General features: G+C 41.8%; 1 protein-coding gene across 1 annotated transcript; it reads right to left on the bottom strand.

Annotated features, from left to right (window-relative positions):
- Positions 1-8,240: 8,240 nt before the first annotated feature.
- MAP10 (microtubule associated protein 10) lies at positions 8,241-14,697 on the bottom strand. The gene is given in 3 exon segments (XM_034061162.1): positions 8,241-12,219; positions 12,222-12,366; positions 12,553-14,697. Coding segments are annotated over 3 exon segments (2,406 nt in total). The 3' UTR covers positions 8,241-12,103.
- Between the last annotated feature and the right edge of the window lie 931 nt (positions 14,698-15,628).

Here is a 15,628-nt window from a genome sequence, read left to right as displayed (position 1 = left end):
TGAATACAAGGTTCAGAATGATTTATTAGGCACACTAAAGCTGGGATCATGCATAAGCAATGAAGCATGCTGTAGCTGTCTTCTGGCTTTACAAATTCTGCTGCTGCTTTTAATGTTCATAACTTTTAAAGCTGTTCTCCAGTTATGCTTCTGTCTTCCTTTACTGAAATGAAAATGTTGGTCCATCTGTGATATGCCATATGCTTTTCTTACCAATATTACTGTTTAAATTTGGTGTTATTTAAGAAAACATTTCTTGAAATAACTCTCTCCTAAGACTCTCCGGAGAGTCTTCTTCTAGATGTTACAGATTCCACCAGTGTTTACTGAGATGTGAAACTGAACTTTTGCCTTTTGTCTTGGTTTAACCACTTTTTCTTCCACTAGGAAGAAAATTAACTCTTTATCTCAGACAAAACCCGGACTCCTTTGATCAAGTTGTCTGTCACTCAGCTTTATTCACACTGGTGCTCAATACATGGTGCTTGTCAGATAACAATAAACTGAAAATACGTTTTCTTTAAAAAGATTTTGTAGGTATGAAAGTGCAGACTGAATTGTGAAAATGGATGAATGGAAAACTCATAAGTTTTGCAAAGTGTCTGCTTTTGCATGAAGTGTGTGACTCAGTGCAGCCTTGAATCCAAACAGTATTAAAAATTAAAGGAGGAAAGGATGATGCAGCTTTTTATTCGGGGAAAATATAATCCAAGTCCAGCTGTGAAAATTCAGAAAGAGCTTGTGCAAAGTTGAAAAGAGAATGCTTAAATGTTGGTAGGAAGGTGAAATGTAATCAAGGGATGCACTAGTGGAAGGAAATAGGGGGGGTGGTTTAAAGCCATGATTGGTTTCCTGGCTTAAGTGAAGAGAAGTTCTGGAGATATCAGGTCCAAAAAGGAAGTAAAGATTGGATGTAGCAGGATATGGAGGCATTAAAGCACATTTTTGCTTCACTTTGTGCTTTATTCTTGAAGTTTACATGAAGACCTGCAGTTATATCTGCCTTTCCAACTATATTCAAGACTCTACCATAAGTGCTGGGATTTGGAGGGGTCCTGTCATTTGAGAAAAAAGACCACTTCGACATTATGCCTTCCCTTAGGAAAAAGGAGCTTATACGTATCTCTCCTGGACTGCAGACTGGAATCTCCCATATGCTGAAGAGGGATATGCAGTTCTTGGGTAGGAAAAAAAGGGAGCTGGTCTTTGCTACCCAGGTATGCACTAGAATCCATGGGGCAAGGCTTGCAGGGATTCGGTTCCTTTTCCCTGTGCTTTCCATATGAACCACTGGATGCCTAGTCTGGCATCTGGATATGGTTGGTTAGCAGAGAGCAAACTGTTTCCAGGTTAAGCCTACAACACAATATGTGATACAACACAAATATGGCACTGAGGGACTGGGTAGAGGCATGCTCTTAACTTATTACAGATTCTCTGTAAGGCTCTTCACATAGCTCTGGGAAGCCTTTCCAGGCTGATCTTCAAGGCTACATGTAGTAAATACATCAGGCCAAGATCTATCTTTCAGGCCATCATCAAGGGGCAGAGTTGTAATCATTTCAATATCAATGCATTCTTTTCCTTCTAGACAGAGACAGTCTTACCTGCTCTATTTCCTGGGAACTGTCCCCAGACCATGCTGTTCTCCAAACCAAGCCTGCACATGTGGGACAGGGCTGGGTGCAACTAAAGCCCAGCTGGTGAGGTGCAGCCTGTTAAACAGCATGGTTGCTCATTTACCAGGGCATAGATCTGTGCTCTGGCCCTTCTTAGGTTTATTATTTTTGACATAGCCCAAGTACTATATTCCCATAAGCATCTGAATTTCTTTCTGATTTGAGTTCTCCTTCCACAAGCAAGATCCGGTGCCTGATGCTTTGTAGATGATGATAATCCTCTTCCTGATTACATCTGGGAGGAAACTTCTTCTTAAGCACTGATGGTGAGAACTCTGTACTGTAAGTTGTTTCCAGCCTACACAGAAATGCGATTTCTACGTAGTGGAAACGCAACTTCTATTCATGACTCATATCTACTTCTCTTTAGAACATCTTGAATCGCTTGTCTTGGTAGTGTAGTTTTGTAATAGTTCAGTTATCCTTTTAAGGCAAAGTTATTAAGGGAGTTGAATGAGTCTGAGCATACTGTTATGGCTTAATGCTGTCATTACAAAGTTTCTGTGTAGTTCCACCTTAACAATGAGTAAAGATGAGTGAGGAACATAAAGGATTTCTTTCACTTTAAAGCCTTTTTTTTTCCTATTCAGCTGCATTTTAATCTATTAGAGTTTTGGTGGCTTATAGACTGAAATATGTTGTGTTCCCTTATTCATTATTTGTTTTCCTGGACAGACTGTCCTTACTACTGATTACCTGCATGTTGCCTGACTGTTTTCCTTTTGAAATCCAAGAGGAAAAATGCTGTAACAATCACATAAACATTCTGTAAGTGCTTGGAAGTTAACAAGGAAATGAATAATATCCAGCATGTCAAGAACAAATTATATCAGACTAATCTATTTTTTCCTATGACCATGTAACAGGTTGTTTGGATAGGGGAGAATCAATACATGTCACAAGGCCTGACATTAGGATGCTCTAACATTCCTGCAGATAAGCTGGGGAACATGCTTTGAAAGTGAAATTTCTCATGTGGTATGTGGCTTTGTGTTCCCAGAGCATAGTTCTCCATGGGTCACTGCCGAAATGGACATAAGTAGTGAGGCATTGTAAGGGGTCTGTTATGACTCTGGACATACTCAGTATCTTCATTAACAGACAATTGATGGAAGAGGAAGGATGTGTATTACACTCACAGTACTCACATGGTAAACAGGTTGAGACTGAAAAGTGTGTGAGGTAGTTCTTCCAATCTGTTAGGTCCTAGGGAAGCTCCCACTGGAGTGACCGTATATAGCTAAGGGTACTGCATTTCAAGGAAGATGTACAGGGCCATGATCAGAAAGCAACAAGCATGGCCAGTGGCCTGTGAGGAAAGGCTGAAAGAGCACTGTTTGCTTAGTCCAGAGGTAGAAGAAAACCCAAGTCTTACGTACACAGACAGAACAGGGGAGTAATTTGTCCTCTTTGTCTGTAGTGTGTAAGGTGGAAAAGAGTGGACATGGAGGTTTGACACTGAGAAAAACTTTAACGTTCAGGATAATTAAGCACTGGAACATGTTGCCTGGGGGAGATGCATAATCTGTTTTACTGGGTTTTTAAAAAAAATGGGCTAGACAAAAATCTGTCAGGACTGATACCATTACAAGTTGATATTTTGCCTATGGGCAAGGAGATGGGTTAGATGAAGTCTTGAGTCCTTCAACCACTATTGTCTGTAGTTCTGTACGTCACTGCTGAATTCAGCACTTCCACATTCATGTCTGAAAGCTGGCTGAATACACAGGGAGCCTGAGTATTCACTCAGACCACTCCCCTGTGCTTTTTTCTAATCCATAAAATGAAGCCCAGAAGGGGTAGACTTAATTATGTTCTAGTTTAGAGGCACAAGTGTTAGGGAAGTAAGAGATAAAGAACAAAAGCTTTGGTGAGAAAGGCCTTGCCTTCCCAGTGACATCCTGCCAAATGTACCAAGTTCATCCTTGTTATGCTCCCAAATGGCCCATTAAGGATTGCATTAGCACAAAGTATCACCATCTGAGAAGAATTCACATGCAGAATTCATTAAATTAAAATTTAAGGCAATAAATGAGGGCTTATAATGTATTTGCAACATTATCAGTAGCAGTATTGCCAGCATATTAGTGACTATGATGGATTCACTACTAGAAAATTCATTAAATTTACAAGAGTCTCCCCAAACGATCCACTGGCTAAAATACTAATTGCTGCCCTTGGGAGCGTTTTGGCCATTTAGTTTCCAAGCAGAGCTTACTCTGAGAACAGGATTATGCTGCTGATATTTGCTTGAATTTAGGAACAGAGTCAATTTATGTTAGGGGTTTTTCAACACTGAGGACGGGTTCTGTTTGTACAGGGCTTGCTGCCTTACTCAATGTAGGGCCTGTGAGAAATAATTTTATGAGTGGAAAATACATCACTTGATACAAAGTACCCCAAAAGTAAAAATATAAACAATAACCAATATTATACTTGTGCAATTAAGCTTAATCTAAAGTCTGTGATGGTTTGGTTGTGTGGTGGATGGTAATTATTTCTGTCTGCGCAGTCACCTTTGCTAAAAGATAAAAATTGCTGAAGCTTTAAAATGAATGTATAGGAATCCTCTACTTTCCTTCTTAGCTGGTGGGTACTTTAAGGTTAATGGTTAATTTTGCAGTCAAAGTCAAGTGTATCCACATATTTGTGAATGTGCACTGGAGAAACTCTCCAGAGATTGAGGCTGTAATGCTCTTCGGCAGCGTGGGTCTGTGGAATTGCTCTTGAATGAACTCAAAGTGCAGTAGGTCACAATCTGGATTTAATTTTCTTATTCGTAAATTCTGATTCTGATTTAGGGAACTGGAGATTGGCTGATGCAGAGAAGGCCTTCTCCAGATGCTGTGATTGTACTGCAGATTGGTTTCTTGACTACAAAATTGAGATCTGTAATAACTTGCATGGGTCAGTAGCTGCAGCGTTGATTTCTTTAATGGAACTAGAACTATAACTCCACTGAAGAAAGGATGAAGTATTTTTGGATGTGGCTGATATTTTTTTTGACAGACCCTTAGTGTTATATACCAAATATTAAAGAAAACAATCATAGCAATACTAGCTGTCAGTGGCTGAGAGAGGACAGGGAATCTAGGACTTGTTCATCTAGTGCTGATGGGCTGATTTTCTTCTCAGACCTTGAAGACCACCACCTGAATCGCTGTCTAACTGTAAGGTGAGCAATGGCGTAGGATAGAAGTTTTCTCGCAGTTCTGAACTTTGTTTCAAGGCTCCAGGTAAACACAGCTGCAGTGCTATCTTGCATGGCCTTATTGTTAGAATCTATTTTTTCAGTTTCTTTTTATCTTGCACAAGATGCAATCCTGTCTTGCCAACCTTGGGAAATTATTGACTCATCTACTGTATTTCCCTGTTCTCTGTAAACTGCAGTGTGATTCCCAATTTACCTGCCATATGGCCAATTCTTAAAAATCCAACTGCATGAGCAATCTGTGCCCAAGACCGTGGGAAAGGAGCACATTACTTACAAAGTATGTAATCAAGCAGTGTGATCCAACCCATTAACTGGGTGACATCCTTCTCTTTATTTGGACATTTTACTGGCTCTGGGGTTTCAAGTGGGACCTGTCACTTACACTCTCTGATAATAAAACTTAATTGAAATTTCATTTGTATAGCAGCAAATGCCAGGTCACCAGATGGTTCCTAATTGTTATGTCCACATATTCTATGCTGGATTGCAGCAGACAATTGTGCTAATGTAACTGGAACAATTGCTAAATGTACTTTGTAATTTAATATATGTATCTTATTGTTTAAATTAGGTTAAAAGAAACACTCCAGTATTTATTAAAGTGTAAAGTAATAATCTTCCACAGGGAATTTTTAAAGTTGGGATTTTTTGTTGTTTTCTAAATCATCAGTAAAACCCTAACAGCTTTTTAACCACAATCAACTAGTGGGTCCTTATTAGAAAATCAGGATTCCTGAGACTGTAAAATATGTGGTCCAATCAGGGAGGTAATTTAAGTCAAACTGTTTCATCAATATGTGCAACATAAGTAACATTTATCCTGAGACAAATGCCTTCCAGGATGTGGGATGGGATGCCCAAACTGGCAAGTTAGATGACATGTTAAAGGACAAACAAATGGAGAAAATCTGACAACCATCACAGGTTTATGAAAGGCGAGAAAGAATACATACTAGGTAGATGTGCATCACCACACTTTGTACTTCTCAGACTCTTGCTCAGGAGCTTTTGGACCAGTAAATACAAGCACTCTGCTAAGCTTAGAAAAAGCATGCTGTAAGCTCACTCCCTCCAGTGGGGTAGGTTTGTCCATGGCAGAAAACAGAGGCCTAGAGAAGCTGTGGCTTCCCCATCCCTGAAAGAGTTGGAGGGGGCTTTCAGCAACCTGGTCTAGTGGAAGGTGCCCCTGCCCATGCAAGGGGGGGCTGGAACTAGATGATCTTTAAGGTTCCTTCTAACCTGAACCATTCTATGATTCCATGATGACCACTGAAGCCCATTAAAGTTGTAGGCATGGGCTGGACTCTGCTGTCCTGCCTGCCGGTGTCCTTGTAGGTCTTTTCCTTTTTGGTCATGTACAAGAAGAAGTGGTAGCTTGTCCTTTTCCTCATAGCTGGTTCTGTCACTGCATGTGGGATAATGAAGTAGGCGGTAAGGTGGTTGCAGAGGATTCTTGTAAGAGCAAGAATCTTTCCTGCTCTGACTAAATGGCAAGAGGGAGCTCTCATGCAGAATTGGTCATAACTATTTAGGTCTCCTCAGGAGTAACAAACTTGATACTGAATGCCAGAACCAGCTGCCTACTTAGGTACAGAATCTGAAGACAACCTCAAAGACAGCTTTTGGAAAATAGAACGTAATAATAAGTGATATGTTGCCTGCAGGATTTCATGACTGCTTCCAGGACTGGTGATCAGAGGTTTCCTAGCTGATACATTTTAGCAGCTCATTTGCATTAAGAGACATTTTTTCACTTACCCTCCAGATGTGCCTAAAAGTCTTGGTGGTGTTCCCCAACAGCTGTCTGGAAGATGACACAAAAAGAGAGAACAAGTAATCCCTGACACCACTGGTGGTTTTACAGCAATTTCTAAACTTCCAGTGGCAGCGCCTTCCTCTTGCCTTCTTCTGGTTTTGCTTCACTCAATTAATTTTCTTAAAGTTTGGTGGCAAAAGGTGTTTGGTGATATGTGTGTTTCTATGTGTACTGCTTGTTTTAACTCTTTATCCATAGCTACTCCCAAACTGAAAAGAAAAAGATCAGCAAGTTGTGGTATTTTGTGCAGGGATGGGCTATTACTCATTTAAGAGTCCAACCTAAGATGCCATTTCTGATATATAAGTAATTTTAATCCAGATTGTTTTAAAAGACAAACTCTTCCTTGTGCAATCAGCAAGGCTATTGCAAGACCATTCGAGATGCTTAAGTTAAGCAGGGGAGAAGCAAATGAAACTAGGCTTCCTCCAAGAGATTCATCCCTAAAACTTACTCCCTCTTTCCTGTTCTTCATTTTCATGTCCTGCAGGTCAAAAAGCAAGGCCTCTGGGGCTGTTCCAGAAAGATATACTTTCTCTGAGCTGGAGTGCAGAGAGCAAACTCCTGTTGTTAGTATTGCATCAATACCGCTTTACTCTGCTTTATGCTGTACATCTGATCCATAACTTTGGTATTTACTCCAGTTGCGGAACTGTTGGCAGGCCAGTGTGAGATGGCTCCAGTAAAAGCAGGACTGCTGGGATCTACACTATTACTAAACTCAAACCAAAACAAAATGCTTATCTTCACAGTTCTTCCTATTGAGATCAGAAGTAGAAGTAATAAATACAGTGAAGGTAGCTGTTCTCAAATTATTTGGGATGTTAAGTGGAATGGGAAAGTGCTTAGAAACATTTCACAAATGGTTTCTGTAAACATTCCTTGAATAGCTTTCCTGTGTCTAGGGTTTGGTGTGTGTTTAAGAAGACAGGGCTCTTTCTAGAAAATTAATTCAGTCTTCCCTTGGCCTGTTAGAAATCTCATAGAAGCTGAGGAAACAAAATTTCAGTTCCAGTTTAAGACCTCAGAAGAAGCAAATAAAGTTTCAGAGGAAGATCTGGAATTCAGCCCCTGACTTGACACCAAACTTAAGAGAGGTTTGTCCATGACTCCATGTTCTGAATGTATAAAACATGATGCCAGGAGCAGGCAACAGATGTTTCTTTGACTGACTCCTGTACTGCTATAAAGCTTCAGAAAAACAGAAAGCAAATTTCAGTTAGGATTCTACTGCAATTAGTGCTTTCCTCAATGCAGCCCTCAACTGTATCAAACCAAACTAAATTCACATAGCATGTGTGTAATTTAACAGAATTTAATCAACTAAAAATTTGGAAAAAGGATGCAATTAGAAAGTGGTATTGTTAACAGTGATGAATGTCATGGAAGCAGTGGGTTAGCAAAGCTGCTGCTCTCATTGAAAATGAACAAAATTTTGTGTTGATAAAAGGTTTTGATAACAGTGAATCTGCTCCAAATATTTTATTATTTGTATATATATGTATATGTATTCCTATATATGTATATAGGAAATGTACACAAATACGCTGTTTTCAGGTTCTTGCCTGTTGAACTGGTTAGATGCTTATCTTGAAGAAACCCTACACATCTCTTCCATTTACAAATGAAACTGCACGATGTTCAGAGGGCTGTAAAGTAGCATTACATGAGCAGTGGGAGATGACAGACCTGCAATAATCAAAAGGTTGTTAACTGTTGTTTCAGAAGAGTACAGTAATGTCTATGAATTATGGCTATGAATTATAAACTAGATTTTCTTACATACAGTAATTCTGTTGCTGAGTCTTATTAGAGCTACGGATAAGAAAATTAAAACTGCATCCTGTGGTGTAACAGAGCTTCCCTTGTGTTCTAGGTTAGCAAAGTTTGACCTTTTTTCCTGAAGTTTCCTTCACTACATATGCTATTAAATTTTGATCAGCATTATCATTAGTATAGTTGTATCCTAGTATTGATACCAGCAGTCAGGGGTAAGAAGATGAAATGTTAAAGGAGTAAGAAGAAATGTTAAAGGACTGCAAAGACCGTGATCTGGTGGTTTCTGTCTTACACCTGGCATGTTCCTGTGGACAGTAACTCAAAACATTGCAGCTACCCACAGGCAGAAAGAGCAGAACTGAGATGAAGGAAGGAAACAGATGTACAGCAATTCCCAGATTTTTTAGGGAGTTTTTTTGAGAATGGAAGAGTTACATACAAATGGGCACAGAGTAGGAAATTAAGGTGCAGGGAATTAGGAAGGGAATAAACTATGCAGAGCCCAGCAGACAATTAGCAGAGCTTCAGTTTGATGTCAAAGATGAGAACAAGCCAATGAAGGTATCTGAGAAGTGTCTGGAGACTTTTTTGATGATAAGTAGGGCAAGCTGAGTTCTAGAGATTGCATGAAATATGTCATGAGGAGAAGCTGGAATAGGCAAGGCATCAAGGTGAACAGGGATTCTGGGGGAAGGTTCTGGAGATACTGTGAGGAATACCAGACACAACTGCATGGTGGCACTGAAATTTAGGGGAGAATCAAAGGGTATGTGCTCTTAGTACATAAGCATGAAACAGGAAAAATACTCAATCTGCCAACAGTTAAAGACAAGAGAAAAAGAGCTGGAATTTCCTTGACACCAAGGGAGTTTCTTTCAATCATGATAGCATTAAACTTTCCAAATGGCCCTGAAAATATTTGTTGAAGCATAACTTATCTTCTTCCAAAAACATTTTTGCATTCCAGGAGATAATACTGTTAGAGTGCTCTGCACTGGTTTCCACTCTGCAACCTTTTGTAAGTGACTAATCCCTGTGGAATTTCAGGGGATCTGACCATGTAAGTACCTTTACTTCCTTTTGAAATCCTGCTACCTTCTGTTAATGGATATGTAAAGAACCAAATTCCTAGCTGATTTAGTTCAGATACTGCTACATATGAAGGAAATTTACTAGGCTATCATTCAAAATGTTTGAAAAATGTCTAGGATTAGAATAAACATAAATAATGTACATCTGGAGATTTTTTTACTTAACATTTAAGGTTTTGTTTTGTGGCTTTGGTTTGTTGGCTTTTTTAATTCTTAATTAACTGTACCTCAATCAATCTTTAAATGTTAATTTAGTTAGGAGTAACATGTATCTCCAATGTTATTTGAACATTTCCTCTAGCAAGCCATGTTATTTTAAACAATTGGTAAGTGAATCACTTGCAGAGGTCTCTGCAGAACTGAAGATTAATGCTGTTTTCTCCAGCATGAGACATTCAAATTCATCCTCTAGAAACCAATAGAGAACACTGACTACCCTTCTGGGAAAATCCATAAAGTTAGGAAAGGTTTACATTACAGTTGTCATATAAAAACCAGTCAAATGAAATCATAAAAGCCAAACCAAAACAAAATCAGTTTAATACAGGTAAGTCAATGCCAAACAAGAAAGAGGCAGTGGTTGCAGCTCATCTGGGTGACTTCAACGTAATGGAGCTGCATACATACAAGGAATTTAAAATGGGGGAAGAATCTGAATGTGAACAAAACTGAAATTAAAATTAAACAGTGTACTGACTAAAATGGAGGATGGAAAATACAAGCAGCTAGCTGGTAGCAAACATTAGCTATAGCAGATGTGACAGCTATTAGCTCTAAATGCACGTTAAAATAAAGCCAGCATCTGTTCTCACAGAGACGGCCTCAGTCATCTTAAGTGAAAGATTAGTTTGGACATCTAAGCTTTAAAAAAGGATTAATGGCAACATTTGGGAGACCCAGAGAAACCTGGTGTCTGATAACCACAAGCAAATATTCACAGTCCTGGATGGTCATTCTGCAGCTCTAAATAAGCAGTGTGCTATTTCATAGGAGCTAGTGAAGGTCTTGCATGTAGAAGTCAACAAAACCTTTTAAGGATGGGAATGTAAGATCCAATAATTTGACTTCTTTCTAGACAAACAAAGCTGAGCAAGCAGTAAAGTAGATGCTGTTGACAAATGCTGAGAAAAGGGAAGCAAAGTCTCACAGATTTTCAAATAATTACTAGCATTTAACTCTAAACAGCACTTACACGAAGAGAAACAGAATGATTACAACAGCAGGCATCATAAAATACTGGGACCTAGAAAATGAAGGTACTAAGAGTATGAGTAACTCAATGGAAAAAATCAATTGCACAGTTATCAAAGCTGGATGTAATTTCAGAAAACTGAAGGAAGAAAATTCCACAATGATGAAGGGATTAAAGGTTGTAAAATAGGTGGTAGGAACTTTCATTAGAGTAATCACAAACACAATCAGAGTGCCAGGAGCTGAGGAATAAAAACTGAAGTGGAGGAAACGTGCTTGGCTGAGACTTCTTAAAAATGTTCCTAGCCACTGGCTGAGACTGATCAGAACTACTTAACAGCAGGAAAACATTACAGTTGAAGAGGTAAAATGACCCAACTTGTCAGTATTTGATATCCTGCTCTTCCCATCAGTTACACAGTTATACTGGCTATCTAAATTTATTTTACTAAATAGCATGCTGAAATAACTGTTTAAAAGACAGTCATAGAAAACTTGGCTTAGGTCATAAATTCTGAGAATTAATGTGTATATCAAAGAGTTTATTGCTCACTTTGGGATTGATGGTGAAACATTATGTTCAATTTTATTTGCTTAATCACCCTTATCTTAAGCAATAAAACTATGGGGGTTCATGGAACAGCCATCTACCTTATTTCTAGAATACTGTATAGACTTAAAACAAAGACCAGTTGCTAAAGTAACAAGTCAAAAGTAAGAAGTTAGATGGCTTTGTTTAGTGAGGATCTATAACACTTAGGTAGTTACTTTTTATATTCTAATTTCATTGTAGTAAAGTTTGAAGTGTAACTAACACCACCACAAAACTTCAGTTTGAAGTAACTATAGTTTACTGCTTAATAGTGTGGAACAAGGAGTTAAGAGTCAATGTGACCAAAATGAAAACTACTGTAAATTTTGTGAAAATACAGTTGTATATGAAATCTGAGGGCTATGGGAGATTAGGAAATAGGGAGCTTTTAGTAAATATTTTGGATTTGTGATACTTTGTGACTAGCCATTGACTCTGTCAAGCATGTAACAAAGCCGTAAATGAAACTGCGTGTTTATGGGATTGCTCAACCTGCAGTAACAACAGAAAGCTCTTACAGGCAGATGCCTGGGGGACTGCAAGAAACCATGTTGGTTTTACATCAGTCTCACAGTGGGTAAGGGCCCACACTGTAATTAGAGTACTAGTTAATAATCTTTCCTGAAACTCTGACAAAGAACCATGGATGGAATGCATGTGGAATAAAAAAAGCTATTCTTGCTCAAAAATCTGAGATTTCAAAACCGGGGTTTTCTGTTTAGTGAGACAAGATTTGATCCTTCATCTGTCTTCTCTTTTTCTTGCCTGTGAAGCAGACATACTTTCCCCCCCAAAAAAAATCATCCTCTTTGGCATACTATTTTCCAGGACACTAAGTTCAAGATCAGACATGTTAAGCAGCAAGAGCTAACTTGAGTTACTGACTGGCTTTTTCCTGCAGAGGTCTGCCCCTTTCCTATATTCAGATCAGTATGAGAATCAACTTTTTTGCTTCTCAGCATAGATACTTGTTTAACATGCTGATCACCCTTCTTCCTTGACGACTGTGGGAAAATTACTTGGTGGAGAAACCAGAGAAAACTGGGGCCTAACAGAATATGTGGTATTAAGGAAACTTTTTTAGGTGAAATACAGTTGCTACTTCCAGAGACAGCTGGCATACATGGAATCTACTCCACCACAGTTCTCTAGGCAGCCTGCCACCTTAGTACTCATCTTCCCTGGGAAACTGACAGGCTGATCAAACATAAGGGGTTCAATGTGAAGCTGATCTATCAGGCTTCCTGCTCTCCATCTAACAACAACACCTCTGTTCAAACAAGGTTAAGAGAATCAATAGATTCACTGCTAGTTCTTTTGCTGATTTTTAAGTCACGGTGTTTCTTCAAAGACTGGACTGGAGATAAAGCTGAAGGAACTGGCAGAAGATCTGAAGTACTTTCAGCTCTTAGACTTGTCTTTGAAATTCTGGACCTGCTGGATTCCAGCTCTGTGTCTGAGCAACCTTGCTTTGGGCTTTCAGGCCACAGAGGTTCAGGATTACTGTCAAGAGCTTCCGAGTCTCTGTCCGTACACTCAGCACTGGTGAAATCTTCTGAATAAACTGTGTTCTCAGGACTAGTAACAAAGTCATCTGAGTAAATAAATTCAGAGTTGTCTTCAGCACTCCTGCTGGGGCCTGGTTTATGATCACTTATTACAGACACATTATCATGCTCCGTTGTTTTAGGATGGATGAAGTGTATTGCCTCCTCATTACTTTTCTTTGCATTAGCATCTGATGGGAGAGCTTCTGGGAGTTCCGTTTTTTCATGCATTTCCTTGTGAGCAGGTTTTAATACAGTTTCCTCCAGTAAGGGGGCTGTAGATATTTTGCATGGATGTTCCTTGCTTGCAGTTTCATCACTCTTCAATAGACCTGCAGTGGCTTGTTTCTGCAGGTCAGGGGACATATCTTGTGTCACAGAAATGGACTCTGGGAGAGCACTGTTTTGTAATGCAGTCTGAATAGCTTTATTGAACTGATTATTATGCTTTGAACTGTCTCCCTTGCTACAATGCCTGTAAGAAATCACATGCTGCTCTCCAGCACTTCTGACCAGCTTTCTGTTGGATAAAGGGCTTCTCTCCTTCATCATCTGTATTTGCTTTTTTCTGTACTGCTCTCTCCTTTCATGAATTATCAGTTTATCAGGGTTGGTTTGCTGCAGCCGTAGCCTCAGTGTATTTGTCAGCCCATACAACAATTTCTTTCTGGGAGGTCTGTTTTCCTTAGTTCCACAGTTCCTTGCAGAGCCCATCTCCACCTGGGGTACAGCTTTCATAGATGCTCTCCCAACCTGAGAAGATGCTACAGAGATGGCCTCTTGATGGCCTTGCTTGAGTTGAGGGTTGGCAGCTCCAGTGCTCTCACCAGGCCCCACAGGTGCCTCTGCAGGCTTGAGGGCAGAGGAATGGCTGGGGCTGGGAGCCTGTGAGGCAATGCCATTGCTTCCTGGAGCCTGGTAGAGCCAGGCAAGAGGGGGATGCACAGCACCAGGCATAGCACTGTGGGTGAGCACTGACAACTCCGCCATCAAGGCACTAAGTACCGGCAGCTGCCCCAGGACACTGCAGAGCTGTGGAGGGCTGGCTGGGTGCAGCAACGAGGGCCCAGCACTGGGACGTGGGGGGCTCTGGTCCTTGCCTTTCTCCTGTGGTCCCCAGGCCTCGACACGTTCCCACTGCCCTGCAGCCGCTGCTGCTGGTGGCATATGTGGCTTAGCAGGCTCATGGCTGTAATAGAGCATGGGAGGGCAAAAGATGTTGCCCTCCAGCTCCTCGCCCGCCTCCTCCTCCTCCTCCTCGCTCCCCGGCTCAGGGGAGGTGGCAGGCGGAGTGGCAGCGCGGGGGCTAACGGGGCTCGGCGGGGACGGCTGCTCACCCGCCTCCAGGCTGCTGAGCCGGTAGCGCAGTACCAGTTCCCCGACGGGGCGGCCCGCAGTGTCCCGCAAAGGGAAGCGGCCGCGGCGACAGCAGGAGGCAGGCGCCCCGGGCTGCTGCAGCAACTCAGCGGCGACGGGGGCCAAGGACACACCACAGCTGCCGAGGAGGCGGGAGGGCCCTGGGCCGAGCCCGGCGGGCAGCGCCAGGAGCAGGACGCGGAGCGGCCGGCGGCGGAGCGCGGCGCAGAGTGAGCCCCGGCACCAGCGGAAGAGGCAGCGCTTGCCGCGGCCGAAGGGGAAGGCCCGGCCCGGCCGCAGGGGCTGTGCTCCGGTGGCGGGGCGCAGCAGGAGTGTGGGGAAGTCCAAGAGGCGCAGCGTTACGGCCGGGCACACCATGGGGCCCGGCGCCGCCACCCGCACCGCCTCCACCAACACCTCCAGCTCGAACATCCCCACCGCCGCCGCCATGGCGACTCCCACGCACAGTTCTCGCGAGAGAAATGCTTGCTAAGGCCGCGCTTTCTCCTGCGAGAGTTGTGGCTTAAGCAACGCTCCTTTGCAAAGCATCATTGGAGTTGTAGTCCGTACCGGGCAGTCGGAATCCCGGGCAGTCGTGTTTTGCCCACTGTGGATCAATAGCAGCAGCCACAGAAGCCGGGGCGGGATGGCACGCTGTGCTCCCTCAGCCAGCGAATGGTTGTGGAGGCAGGGAGGGATGTTACACTGTGTCCTGCGTCTTTCTGTCTTGTCGGCACCCCAAGAGAGCATAGAAGTCTGTGCCAGGAGCTGTGTGCCAAAGAGTCACTCCACAGTTGAGGGCCCATACATATCTGAGATTTTAAAACCTGCGCTACTATATTAATCAGGTTTTTCTAATCAGCTGTAAATGTTGCCTCTGTCTATTTAATGTCTCAGTCTCAGCAATGCCTGAGTGCCCTGGGCATGCATTGGTAAAAATCCTACTTTTCTACCCGCATGTAAAATGGGTGGATGCACTTGTGAGGAATTTCACTCCTCACCTCCTGCCTGGCAAAGAGAGTGCCATTCCCTCTCTGTCTGTCCTTCCCTTACACCAGAGTCTCCTTGCCACAGGCACAGAAAATACTTGCTGAGCTGGGAAGAAAATTGTTTTTTTTAATTAGTTAGTTGACTCTAAACCAATGTATGCTAAACTGATCATGTGGGATACAGTTACAATACATCCTCACTATTTGTCACCACGGAAGTAGCTAAAAGACCAATCCCTTCCCCCTTTCTGTTGCCCTCTTTGTTCCTCTTTCCTTCTTCTGCCAAATTACAGTTAGTTTTTAGAAAAACCAAAACCAGCAGGAAATGGTTAAAGAATCCAACCACTCACTGTTGGTCTCATCCCTTGATCATT

This window comes from Melopsittacus undulatus, chromosome 3, assembly GCF_012275295.1.
Source record: "Melopsittacus undulatus isolate bMelUnd1 chromosome 3, bMelUnd1.mat.Z, whole genome shotgun sequence".
Classification (NCBI taxonomy): domain Eukaryota; kingdom Metazoa; phylum Chordata; class Aves; order Psittaciformes; family Psittaculidae; genus Melopsittacus; species Melopsittacus undulatus.
This window is presented reverse-complemented; position numbering and strand designations above follow the sequence as displayed.